At 38.7% G+C, this 14,123-nt stretch overlaps 1 protein-coding gene across 3 annotated transcripts in view; it reads left to right on the top strand.

Annotated features, from left to right (window-relative positions):
- TENM1 (teneurin transmembrane protein 1) overlaps positions 1 to 14,123 on the top strand; it is an 883,219-nt gene that overhangs the window by 598,631 nt on the left and 270,465 nt on the right. For all 3 annotated transcript variants that reach the window (XM_036271240.1, XM_036271239.1, XM_036271238.1), the window contains exons 12-14: positions 40 to 225; positions 2,030 to 2,053; positions 4,934 to 5,080. In XM_036271240.1, the coding sequence (XP_036127133.1) occupies positions 40 to 225; positions 2,030 to 2,053; positions 4,934 to 5,080 (357 nt within the window). The remainder of the gene's footprint in view (positions 1 to 39; positions 226 to 2,029; positions 2,054 to 4,933; positions 5,081 to 14,123) is intronic.

The following is a 14,123-nucleotide window of genomic DNA, read 5'->3' as shown; positions in this document are numbered from 1 at the left end:
AATAAAATATATGAGTATATTTTCTTTGAATTCCCACAGAGCTCTGTACCATGGAATGTGGTAGCCATGGAGTCTGCTCAAGGGGCATTTGTCAATGTGAAGAAGGCTGGGTAGGACCCACATGTGAAGAACGCTCATGTCATTCTCACTGTGCTGAGCATGGCCAATGCAAAGATGGAAAATGTGAGTGTAGTCCCGGATGGGAGGGCGACCACTGCACAATTGGTAAGTACCACCATACAGTGAACAAAGCAAACTGAATGAATTGGAGGAAAGCAATCTAGTGAGTCAATCACCAGGCTTGTTGTAGAATTTGACGATGAAGGGGAGAAAGAAGGTTAGCCATAGTTTAAAAGTTTCATTAACTGGGAGGTTTCCTCTTTTGTTGATAATATCTTACTTATTTCTTGTGTCATTTTCTTTCTCATTACTTCAGTATTTCTTCTACTTTCTGCTTTCAAGTACTTTGAGTTACTCAAATGAAAGTTGATATATTGGAATAAAGTGTCATTAGTTAATAAGAGAAGTGATTTTGTTGTGAAGGTTAACATTCCCTGCCCACTTTTCCTTTTGAAAAGTATAGATTGTTTCCATTGAAAGCACTCAGAGGCAATTTAATTAAGTAGGACTGCTTTAACAAGGGTCATTCAATATCATTAGGTGCTGTCTTTAATGTATATGAGGAAAACACTTCTGACATACCATCAGTAGAACATCTGTTGAATTGTTTATTGGATAGCATAGAGAGTTTGTACTGAGGTATGCACCCCCTCTGTCATCCTTTGTCACCAATTTCACTAATTTTCAGGATGTTGCTTGAAAGACCAGTCTGTGGGTGTGAGAAAGCCTATGTAATAATTAATCTGTCATGTGGTCTTTACACTATAAAAACACTAATGATAATGGCCTGGCCAGTGTGGCTTAGTGGTTGAATGTTGACCCATGCAGCAAGAGGTCACCAGTTAAATTCCTGGTCAAGGCACATGCCCAGGTTGTGGGCCTAATCCCCAGTGGGGGACATGCAGGAGGTGGCCAATCGATGTTCTCTTTCATCGATGTTTCTATCTCTCTCTCCCTCTCCCTTCCTCTCACTAAAATCAATAAAGAAAGAAAAAATACTACTAATAATGAAGATTTCAGTTTTAAAATACTTTCTTTTTCTGGAAAAAGATATCAAAGCCCTTGACACATACACATATCTGCCACAAAGCTTTCCTGCATATACAGAGGGACAAGTACAATCTCCACTGTTCAGCTAAGGAAAGTGTATCACAGCATGTTCCAGTGGCATTCCATGAAAACACAGAAAATTCGTGCAGAGCAAAGGCAAGCATGGGGGTCTGGATACACAATTCATTGTTTATAGGTTTTTTCCTCCCACTAGACTGTACTACAGCTTCCATTTTTAGGTGAAAGTATTTTGTTATAATGGATGGAACCTTCCAAAGTAGTGTATAATATAGATAATGTATATATAACATAATCTTAATAAACTACATTACCACTCTACTAAGGTATAGTAAGTCTTGCTCTGTGACTGGAAAATATTTAAGATTCATTATAAAGGTGGTGAGGGGTGAGATTGAGATGCAGCTTAAGTAATTACATTCCCACACTACGGTAAGTTTACTGCCTTCACATAAGAGGATTTAAATATTGTGATGATTACTAAAAGTGTTTACTCCAGAACTTCCTTCTAAAGATATTGCTAATAAGAAGTTCTAGCTAGTGCTCTTTCACAAAAGTTATTACTGAGATGTAAAAGTGCAGTTGTTATACTTTTAATGAAATATGACACTTTTTTAGGAAGCCTACTAGAGTTTCTTGCAGAAAAGCCATTAATATCTTTCCCACAGAAAACATGATTCCCAAACTACACAGGCCAGTGTACCAACTTTTGAGCTGCAGGCACTCAGCAGTTCACAGTTTCTGTTCTCCTTCCAGGGAACAGATGGTAAACCATTAGTACATGTTGTATAGCTTTGGTCTCCCAGAAATTCATTTAATCACTGTTTTTCCCCCTTTTTAGCTCACTACTTAGATGCTGTTCGAGGTAAGACTTTTCTCACTAGTTTTGTAACAAAATATTGTAAATGGAAAATGTACATGTGGTAAAAAAAAGGGGTTGGTGTTTTGTTTTTTTCCTTCACTTTTGGTAGTTCTAAGTGTAATACTATTGAGTTCATGCTATAATAATCAGACTAGAAAGTATTTTGTTTTAACAACATCCAGGACTAATTTTTTGCTATATCATGTAATAGATGGATAAGCAGTTTTGAGAACTAGTTTTTCTTGTCTTTAAGTTATGTGTGTGTATAACACATACAGGTAATTATTAAATTAAACAGGTTTAGGCAGACAATTGAACTTTTTCTTTAACATACCAATGTCGCTCTAAGTCTGTGTACAGTGTCCTTACAAGTTTAGAAGAATTATCTCTCTGTAAGTACTCCATCATTCATCCCTCCAGGTATCTGCCTTTGATAGAGACAGTAAACGTTTTTCTGTTGTATATCCTGGTGCCTTTCATTACCTCAGCCTCAGAAGGTTGAATACATTTCAAATTATTCCTAAATTATCCTTTGTATATCCATGAGAATGGAATTAGATAAGTGTAACTAAATACATTCCATTCTTAAACATATGTGTATCTTAAACACATATACACATGTATATATCTTATACCACATCTTGAGGAAAAAAATATATATATATATCTCCATGCGCGACATTACGATGTTTTGGTCACTGATGGACCACATATAGAATAGTGGTCCCATAAAATTATAATGGAACAGAAACATTCCTATCACCTAGTGATGTCATAGCCATCATAATGTCATAGCACACATATTACTCATGTGTTTGTGATGATGCCGGTATAAAAAACCTGCACTGGTACCTGGCCTGTGTGGCTCAGTGGTTGAACGTTGACCCATGCAACAAGAGGTCGCCAGTTCGATTCCCAGTCATGGCACATGTTGGCCCAATCCCCAGTGGGGGGCATGTAGGAGGTGGCAAATCAATGTTCTCTCTTATGGATGTTTCTATCTCTCTTTCTCTCTCTAAAATAAATAAAGAAAAAAAGTTAAAAAAATTTGTACTGCAAGTCATATAAAAGTATAACACATACAATTATAGTAGTAGGCCATACCATCTAGTTTATGTAAGAATACTCAGTGTTGTTCTCACAACAACAAAATTTCCTAATGACACATTTCTTAGAATGTATTTGTGTTATTAAACAGTGGGTGACTGTGTGTACACACACACACACACTCACACACATACACATACACACACACATTCAACACTGATCCTCCATATCAGTGGGTTCCACATCCACAGATTCAACAAATTGTAGATAGAAAATACAGGATGAAGCAAAAGTAGGTTTACAGTTGTTCGTATGGAAAATAATACAATAATTAATTAATAATACAAGAATAAGCTCTGTGTTCTATGTACTCACAACTGTAAAGCTACTTTTGCCTTACCTAGTATTAGAAAACAAAAATTCCAGATACAGTGTAACAACATTTACATAGCATTTACATTATATTAGGTATTATAAGTAATCTAGAGATGATTTAAAGTACATGGGAGGATGTGCATAGGTTATATGCAAATACTATGCCATGTTATACAAGGGACCTGAGCATCTGCAGATTTTGGTACTCCTGGTGCTCCTAGAACCAATTCCCCATAGATACCAAGAACCAACTATATATATAATATTTTCATATTTTCTAACAGCCACTTGTCACTTCATTTTACAGATTTTTTTCTTCTTCTGGTCTCTTGATAGTTGCTTGGAAAACCATTAGAAAGGAACACTATGTTGCATCTACAGATTTTTCAAAATTTTTCTTTTGTCCTTTTTACGTATGGAATTTTCTTAGAAAAAAACAGAAAATAAAGAGAATACTGATTGGCCTATCTCCAGTAAAATCCAGATCTAGTCTTGTATTCCTACTGGAAAAAATTCCAGAAGCTTTATGCCTTTATTGCTGTCTCTGTTCATCTGCCCACTGAGCATTCGGGCACATGCACATTTGCCCTTTGGGACAGCCTAACTCTGAACCACTGGTAGAAAGAGTAGGGAATCCATGAAAAATCAAAAGTCTAAATAGAACCCATTGCCACTATCTGGTTTATCAATGGATAGAAGTCATTTAAGTATAACAATTTTATCTTGACTAAATTCATTTAGTTATTCTCTAGAAATGCGAAAGTCTAAATGCGGCATGCATTCATTCCATAAACATTTATTACACACTTACTATAGGCATTATATTATGCTAGCTTCTGAGAGAGAAGCCATATAAGTAAGAAAATCAATCTTTAGTCCTAAGATTAATAACAATCTTGAGGAGAAAAACTGAATAGATGTAAAGCAGTTGCAGCAAATTTTATGTCACCAGATGGGTAAATACTTAATGGTAAGGTTGGAACTGTATACCAACATACCTAAGTCTTAAAGCCGTACATCCCAAGAAAAAAATCTGCAGAGTAGAAGTAGTTAGGGGATGTTTCTCTTCATAGAAACTGATGCCTTTTCTAAGATTATTGGCCATTACTATACAGAGTATCATGAATCCAGCTTTGATTGAGATGAAGAAATACATTTTTCAAAAAGAAAGAGAAAACATTTATTTTCTCATCATAGTTTTCCTCATATCTGAACCAGAGGTTGGGAATTTGGGTTAGCATTAATAATACTTAATTGGCTCCCTAAGTAAAAGCATAGCAGAGTAAGGAATAACAGGGTCCCTGGGATGTTTTGGTAATCAAACAAGCTCCTTCTCCATTTATTCAGCAGCTCATCTGAATAAAGCCAAGATGATTAGATGTTCCCCTATAGGGAGATACATCATTGTTGGCCAATCCCTTCTGATGTTTCTGTGATTGTTACTCTCTGTTGTCTTTTTAGATGGCTGCCCGGGGCTCTGCTTTGGAAATGGGCGATGTACCCTGGATCAAAATGGTTGGCACTGTGTGTGTCAGGTGGGTTGGAGTGGGACAGGCTGCAATGTTGTCATGGAAATGCTTTGTGGAGATAACTTGGACAATGATGGAGGTGAGTCATTCATAAAATGTTTATATAAGAGAGGAATAGCTCAACCTGTAGCACAGTGATGCCCAATCTGGCCAAGTGTGAAAATTAAGAATCCTTAGTATAAACAGTATTGGGTTATATAAGGTCGTACTGTTTTTCAAATCTCAATTTATTAAGTATTTGCTTTGATCAGGTAATACTCCAAACTCTTTGCATTCCTTATATCTCATTTAATTCCCATACCAACACTATGAGGTATAGGTACTATTTTCCCTATTTACAGATGGAAAAACTAATGCTAGGAATATGGATAGCAAATGGCTTTTCCAAGGTCACACAGCTAGAAAGTAACAGAACCAAGATTCCAGTTTATATATATGACTTCAGAGTCTGTTACCTATGGCATTTACTATATACCAAATTAAATCAATGTACCCATGTCATAAAATGTCAGATGCTAATATAGCTTACACTATATGGAACGTGAAATTGTTTTCTTTGTTCTTAGTTATTTAGAGCTCCCTCTGTGTCTCTACCTTTTAGTAATAGTTTATACCTTTCAAAGGACACAACATCAAGATGATTCACAGTAGAATTTTTTATATTAGGTTAAATAGCTGCACATGATGTTTTAAAAAGCCATATGTGGCTCCAAGACTTCAGGGTAACCACTTCTATTTTAGTAAAGCGAACAAAATCACCTAATACATTGGGCAGTCAGGCCTCAAAACAGCTCAAATCACCTCTGAATGAGCCTAAAACAACAAATTCTCACTTTCTTATTACTTCTTACTCAAGAAAACATAAAATTATCAGAGCTTCCTTTCTAATTTCAGTATATTAGCTTAAAATGAAGTCGATTATTCAATTGGACTCTTCAGTTTTCTATACTGTTTAGACATCTACCTTGTTTGAATCCAAACATGGGGTTTAAATAAAAAAGGTAGCAATCATAGTTTAAGCACCAAATTGAGTGTGAGTTTCCTCCTTTTCTTGTCTTGGCTAGCAGTTTACCTTTAAAAGTTTTAAGAACTTATGAATTTTATATGGAAGCAACTTCATGGTTAAGAGCACAGGGCTTTGAAGTTAAACTTTCTGGGCTCAAATACTAGCTTTGCTGTGTACTTATTGGCTCTGGGATTTGGGAAAAGTTAATTCATGTGAACTACTTAAAAGAACAACACACATACACATACTATAAACTTAGGATAACAGACCATTTTCGGACAAGATTATTTACTACCTATCTAAATTGAAGTTTTTGTTTGGGAAGTCAAAGTAAAATTTTCAATTAAATGTTACACTAATCAATTATTTACTTGACTTTTATGACCCTCCAAGACTTATATTTTCCTTCCATTACTTCCTTTCATTATATACCTCTTCACCTGGTGAGCCCTCTCCTCTATACCCATCATTTTCTGTTCATAATTTAAGTCCCAACTCAAACTATATCTCTCATGAAACCACTGACATCTGCTGCCCCAAACCTCCCTTGGTGATTATCACGTGTACCATACAACTAAGCACTTTCTGTCTATATGATTTTCTTTCTTTTTCTTTTTTCATTTATTGTGACTAGTGTTTCTTTATTATTATTATTATTATTAATTTATTTTTGCTACAGATGTTTCTCCTTACCCCCCCCCCCATTGACTCCCTCCTACCTATCCCCTCCCACCCCATCCCCAGCTTTGTTGTCTGTGTTAATCGGTTATATACACATGCATATACGTTCTGTGGTTTATGTCTTCCCTCCACCTCCCCTGATTCTGAGGAATATCAGTCTGTATCATACTTCTAAGACTCTGGGTCTATTATATTCATTAGTTTGCTTAGTTCATTATATTCCAGAAATAAGTGAGATCATGTGATATTTGTCTGTCTCTGCTTGGCTTGTTTCGCTTAGCATAACACTCTCCAGGACCCTCCATGTCGTCTCAAAGGATAAGAGATCTTTCTTTCTTACAGCTGCATAGTACTCCATTCTGTATATGTACCACAGCTTTTTTATCCACTGGTCTACTGATGGACACTTACGGGATGTTTCCAGATCTTAGCTATTATAAATAGTGCTGCTATGAACAAAGGAGTACATATATTTTTTTCTGATTGGTGTTTCAGACTTCTTAGGGTATATTCCTAGAAATGGGATCACTGGGTCAAACGGCAGTTCAATTTTTAATTTTTTGAGGCAACACCATAGTGTTTTCCATAGTGGCTATAGCAGTCTGCATGCCCAGCAGCAGTGTATAGGGTCCCCTTTTCTCCATATTCTCGTCAGTACTTGTTGTTTGATGATTTGTTGATAGAGGCCATTCTGACAGGTGTGAAGTGATACTTCATTGTTGTTTTAATTTTCATCTCTGTGATGATTAGTGATGTTGAGCATTTATTCATATGTCTTTTGGCCACTTGTATGTCCTGTTTGGAGAGGTGTCTCTTTAGGTCCTCTGCCCATTTTATAATTGGGTTCGTTGTCTTCCTTTTGTTGAGTTGTATGAGTACCATATATATTTTGAAAATTAACCCCTTATCTGATGTATCATTGGCAATGATGCTTTCCCATACAGTGGGTTCCCTTTTCATTTTGTTGGTTGTTTCTTTTGCTGTGCAGAAGCTTTTAGTTTGATGTAGTCCCATGCGTTCATTTTCTCCTTTGTTTCTATTGCCTTAGGTGATGTATCAGTGAAAATTCTGCTGTATATGATGTCTGAAATTTTGTTGCCTACATTTTCTTCTAGGATTTTTATGAATTCATGAGTCACATTTAAGTCTTTTATCCATTTTGAGTTTATTGTTGTGTATGGTGTAAGTTGATGATCTAGTTTCATTTTTATGCATGTAGCTGTTTAATTTTCCCAACACCATTTATTAAAGAGGCTGTCTTTACTCCATTGTATGCTATTCCCACCTTTGTCAAATATTAATTGAGCATAATGTCTTGGGTCCATTTCTGTGTTCTCTGTTCTGTTCCACTGGTCTATATGCCTGTTCTTGTGCCAATACCAGGCTGTTTTGTAGTATTACCTGATATCCTATATTGTGATCCCACCTACTTTGTCCTTCTTTCTTAAGATTGCTGTGGCTATTTGGGGCCTTTTTGGTTCCACATGAACTTTTAAAGTATTTGTTCTAGTTCTGTGAAATATGTCATTGATATTTTAATGGGTATTGCTTTGAATCTATAGATTGCATTGGGTAATATGGACATTTTAATGATGTTAATTCTTTCAATCCATGAACAAGGTATATGCTTCCACTATTTTGTATCTTCCTCTCTTTATTTTTTCAATGACATGTAGTTTTCTGTGAAGAGGTCCTTTACTTCTTTGGTTAAGCTTATTCCTAGGTATTTTATTTATTTATTTATTTATTTATTTATTTATTTAGCCGTGATCATAAATGGGATTGTTTTTCTAGTTTCTCTTTCTGTGACTTCATCATTGGTGTATAAGAATGCCATCAATTTCTTGATGTTAATTTTCTATACTGCTACTTTGCCAAATTCATTTATTAAGTCTAGTAAATTTTTGATGGTCTGTTTAGGGTTTTCTACATATACTATCATGTCAGCTGCAAATAATGACATTTTCACTTCCTCCTTTCCAATTTGGATCCCTTTTATTTTTTCTTCAGGTCTGATTGCTGTGGCTAAGAATTGCAGTACTATGCTTAATAAGAGTGTTGAAAGTGGGCACCCCTGTCTTGTTCCTCTTCTTAAGGGAAATGCTTTTATTTTTTGCCCATTGAGTATGATGTTGGCTGTAGGTCTTTCATATATGGCCTTTATTATGTTGAGATATGATCCCTCTATTCCCAGATTGCTGAGCGTTTTTATCAGAAATGAATGCAGGATTTAGTCAATGCTTTGTGAGCATCTATTGATATGATCATGTGGTTTTTATTCTTCATTTTATTTATGTGGTGTATCACATTTATTGATTTGCAATATTGTATCAGCTTTGCATCCCAGGGATGAATCCCACATGTTTGTGGTGAATCATTTTTTAATGTATTGCTGCCTAATATTTTGTTCAGGATTTTGACATCTATGTTCATCAGGGATATCGGCCTGTAGTTTCCTTTCTTCGTAGTGTCTTTTTCTGGTTTTGGAATTAGAATTATACTGGCCTCATAAAACGAGTTTGGAAGTCCTCCTTCTTCTTGAATTTTTCGAAAGAGTTTCAGGAGAATGGGTTTCAGTTCCTCTTTGAATGTTAGGTAAAATTCCCCCATAAATCCATCCAGGCCTGGGTGAGTCTTGATTATATCTTCTGTTTCTTTTGTTGTTATTGGTCTGTTCAGGTTTTCTATCTCTTCCCGATTCAGTTTTGGGAGACTATGTGTTTCTATAAACTTGTCCATTTCGCTTAGATTGTCAGATTTGTTGCCATATAATTGGTCCTAGTAGTTGTTAACGATCCTTTGTATTTCTGTGGTGTCAGTTGTTACTTCTCCTCTTTCATTTCTGATTCTTTGTATTTGGGTTCTCTCTCTTTGTTTCTGGTGAGTCTAGCTAAAGGTCCATCAATCTTGTTTATCTTTTTGAAAACCAGGTCTTTGTTTCATTGTTCCTTGGATTTGTCTTTTTTTTTTTTTTGGACTCTATGTCATTTATTTCTTCTCTGATCATTACTATTTCCTTCCTTCTACTTGCTCTGGGGTTTTCTTTCTGTTTGCTTTCTAGTTCTTTAAGTTGTGAGGGTAGAGAGTCTATTAGAGATTTTTCTTGATTCTTGAGGTAGGCCTGTACCGCTATGAACTTCCCTCTCAGATCTGCTTTCGCTGCGTCCCATAGATTTTGTGTTGTTGTGTGTTCATTTTTACTGGTTTCCAGAAAGTTTTTAATTTCTTCCTTGATCGCCTCGGTAACTCATTTATTGTTTAATAACATGCTGTTTAGCCTCCATGTATTCAAATGTCATGCATGTTCTTGTTGCAATTGATTGCTAGTTTCATGCCATTGTGATCTGAGAAGATACTTGATATGATTTCAATCTTCTTGAACTTTAGAGCCTTAGTTTGTGTCCTAATGTGTGGTCTATCTGTGAGAATGTCCCCTGTGCACTTGAAAAGAATGTGAATTCTGTAGTTTTGGGGTGTAATTCTCTGTAGATATGTATTAAATCCATTTGATCCAGTGCTGTATTTAGAGTCTGTGTTTCCTTGTTAATTTTTTGTCTAGAAGATCTATCCAGTGATATAAGCAGTGTATTGAAGTCCCCTGTTATGATTGTATTGCTGTTGATTTCTTTTTTGAAGTCCTCCAAAAGATTTTTAATATATGTTTTTGCTCCTATATTGGGTGCATGTATGTTTATCAAGGTTATATCTTCCTGTTGGATAGATCCTTTAAATATTATTTAGTGGCCTTCTTTGTCTCTAGTTATGGCCTTCATTTCAAAATCTGTTTTATCAGATATGAGTATTGCTACCCCAGGTTTTATGTCCTTTCCATTTGCTTGGAAGATTTTTTTTTCCATCCCTTCACTTTCAAGCTATGTGAGTCTTTTGTTGTGAGGTGGATCTCTTATAAACACCACATATGTGAGTCATGCTTTCCTATCCAGTTAACTACTCTGTAACTTTTTGACGGAGCATTCAATCCATTTACATTTAAGGTTATTATTGATATGTACTTATTTATTGCCATTTTTGTTTAGTGTGGTTATAGTTTTCTTCCTATTTCTCTTGCTAATTACAGCAGTCCTTTTAACATTTCTTGTAGTGCTGGTTTGGTGCTAATGTATTCCCTTAGCATTTTATTTTGTTTGGGAATTTTTTTTGGGGGGCGCCTATTTTGAATAATAGCATTGCTGGATAGAGTAGTCTTGGATTCAGATCCTTGTTTTTCATGACCTTAATTACTTCATGCCATTCCCTTCTGACCTGTAGTGTTTCTGTTGAGAAGTCAGCTGAGAGCCTTATGGAATTTCCTTTGTAGGTAACCTGTCTCTTATCTCTTGCTGCCTTTAGGATTCTCTCGGTGTCTTTAGTTTTTGGCATTTGAATGACTATGTAACTTGGTGTGGGCTTGTTTGGTTCTTCTTACTTGAGGCTCTCTGTGGTTCTTTAACTTAAATGCCTTCTCCCGTCACCAGATTAGGGAAGTTTTTTTTATTACTATGTCCTCAAATATATTCTCTAACCTGTGCTCACTTTCTTCTTCTTCGGGGACTTCTATGATGTGAATATTATTATGTTTTCAGTTATCCCACAGTTCTCTTAAGCTGTCTTCCTGTTTTTTAATTGTTTTTTTTTCTTTTGGTTTTCTGATTGGTTGATTTTTTTCACTCTGTCTTCTAATTCACTGATCCCTCAACTTCCTCCACTTTGCTCTTTTGTCTCTTCAGTGTTTTTTATTTCTGCTATGTCGTTCTTCATTTCTTCTTGATGGGTTTTTAATTTCCAATTGGTTGATTTTCAGTGTTTCTATATCTTTACTCATGGTGTTGATGTCCTTACTCATGCTGTTGAGCTTCCTCAAGATTATGGCTCTGAATTCTAGCTCTGTTAACTTGCTGATCTGCCCCTCATTTATCTCATCTTCAGTAGAGTTCTGTTGTTCTTTCGTTTGGGATTTGTTTCTTTGTTTCACCATTTGGGCTATCTCAATGGGTTTTGGAGCCTGCCAAATTTTCCTGTGGGTGTTGGTGTTCTGTTGGTGGCTCTCTCTACTGTGTTTAGATGAGTGTGGGAGGAACCCACGTTCAACACTACTATCAAGTCTTACTCTTCTGGGTAGAGTTGCAAGCCCAGGAAAGGCTCAGTTATCCTCTAGCTTTTTGCCTGGAGGCTATTAGTCATGGCTACTTGAAGAGCCTTGGGTTCTCAGTTGAATGAAAAACTCCCTCAGGTGTTCAGTATAAAAGGATTTCCTGAGGGTGGGGCAGATGGTGGTAGTATAGAAGCTTCAATTTGAATTTCAATGGCCCCCCGGGTAGAGTTGAATCTCTGTGGGAGCAGCCACTGCCTCTGCCCAGAGCTGTGGGAAGGAGTGAGATGGCCACAGTCCTGCATGGCCACAACTCAGGAAAAGCTCTAAGCACCCTCCATATCCTGAGTGTCCCAACAAAGTTCCAGTTTAGTTCTCCCTCCCTCTGCCAGAGCCTAAGGTGAGTGGTGTGGCTATTTTAGCTTTCTGTCTGTCTCTCTGCTCTGTGGAGTCGCTTGGGAGTTTAACCCCAAGGACACTGTTCACAGCTAAGACCACTGCTGTCCATGGGCTCCCAGGCCCCCTCTCGTGGCTCCACAATTCTACCAGGATCAACTCAGTGTCCCTGGTTATATGGTCCTCATAAGCTGCTTTTCTGTTTCTTTTTCCTGACGATTTGTCTGTATTTTACTTGTAATTTCAGTTTGGTCCCGGGGGTGGTCTGTGTGGCTTCCATTCACTCCACCGCCATTTTGGAATCTTGTGTTGTTTTTTTGTCTCACCATTTTAGCAATCTGGTAGTTCTAAGCCCAGTAAAGAATGTTGGAATATGTAGGCATGTCAGTGTGCATTAATTAAAGCTGCTATGCCTTTCAGCCTGTTTTGGTGTATGGCTTTTTTTGTCTGCTGTGGGTTGTAGAAGGTTGACACCTGGCGGCTGGAATTGGTCTGTTGTGCAGGTCTCGACTCCCCAAGACTTGCTGCTGCTTCGGCTGGGGCACTGCTCTTGATCGGCTTTTGCTGATGCTGCTGGGGATGGGTCTTAGCTACTGATATGTGCTGCTGCTACACGGGGGGGAGGGGAGTATGAGTTTGTCTGGTGCCCTGCTGGGGTGTGTAGGATCTGCTGGTATGTTCCTGGGGTGTGTGTGGTTCCACTATACACTGTTGGAGTGCGTGGGTTCCACTGGCACACCGCTGGGGTTTGTGGGTCCCTCTGATATGCTGCTAGGGCATGTGGTTCCAGCTGGTGTTCTGCTGAGGTTCGAGGGTTTTGTTGGTACGGTGCTGGGGTTTGTGGGTTCAACTAGTGCACTTTTGGGACTTGTGGGTCCCTCTGGCACACTTCTGGCATTCTTGGGTGTTGCTGGTGTACTGTTGGGGGACCCTGCTGCCTGGTGGGTCTCAGCTCCCGCAGTCGCTGCTGAGGGCAAGTGTCAGCTTCTGGTTTGCACTGCCACTGCTGCTGGTACTGCTGCTGCTGCTGCCAGGGGGTGCTCTCATGTCCCAATCATTACTGCTGTTGGGGGCTGAGGATGCTCTGCACCTGAGATTCTGCTGTTGCCGGGGGGAGGGGCTCAACTCCAACTCCACTTCTGCAGGTGTCAGAGGCAGGTCTCAGCTGCCCTAGTCCTGCTGCTTGATCTGGGGTACTGCTCTTAATCAGTCTTTGCTGATGCTGCTGGGGATGATTTCAGCTGCCAAACTGAGCTGCTAATGACTGTTGGGGGTGGGACTCTACTCCTGCCCAGTTACTGTTGCTGTGGGGGGAGGTGCTGGGCTCCCAAGCTGGTGCTAGTGCCCCTGTGAGCCTGGGAAAGCTGCCCTGAGCCTGGGCAGCTGCTGTACTGCTGCAGGCTTGGAGCCTGGGTCCTGGGCTGGCTGCATGCTGCTCCTGCCTGGAGCCTGGAGCCTGGAGCCTGAGAGCCACAGTGCCTTTGCAGGCCTGGGCGAACTGCTGCTGCTGTTGGGGGTGGGGCTTTGGCTCCTGGCTGGTTTGGGCTACTGCTGCAGGCACCTACTGTGTGCTGACCATGACAACACAGATGAGTTCACTGGTTAGATGGTGCAGAGTGCTCTGGTGGACTCAGGTCACTGAGCCCCAGCTGCTCCTCGTTTCCTCCTCCCAGGGAAGACCCAGAATCCTCCAAAATGGCGGGGCCTCCTGGCCACGCCAGAGAAAGTTTGCTGGCTTACTGCTTACCATGTAGCCTTCTGCTTTCCATCTACAGTACAGGAACCTTCTGCCCCATATCTCTGCACTGCTCAAGATTGGTCTTCCATACTCACATTCATTCACACTCTCTTTCACACTCTCACCCATGCTCCAGTTCTGCCCGTCGCCATCTTCCTATATGATTTTCTTGTTGAATGGTAAACATGACCCAGAGTACATAATTATATCCT

Source organism: Molossus molossus, unplaced genomic scaffold (genome assembly GCF_014108415.1).
Source record: "Molossus molossus isolate mMolMol1 unplaced genomic scaffold, mMolMol1.p scaffold_m16_p_2, whole genome shotgun sequence".
NCBI classification, from domain to species: domain Eukaryota; kingdom Metazoa; phylum Chordata; class Mammalia; order Chiroptera; family Molossidae; genus Molossus; species Molossus molossus.
Note: the sequence above shows the minus strand (reverse complement) of the source record. Positions and strands in the feature narration are given on the sequence as shown.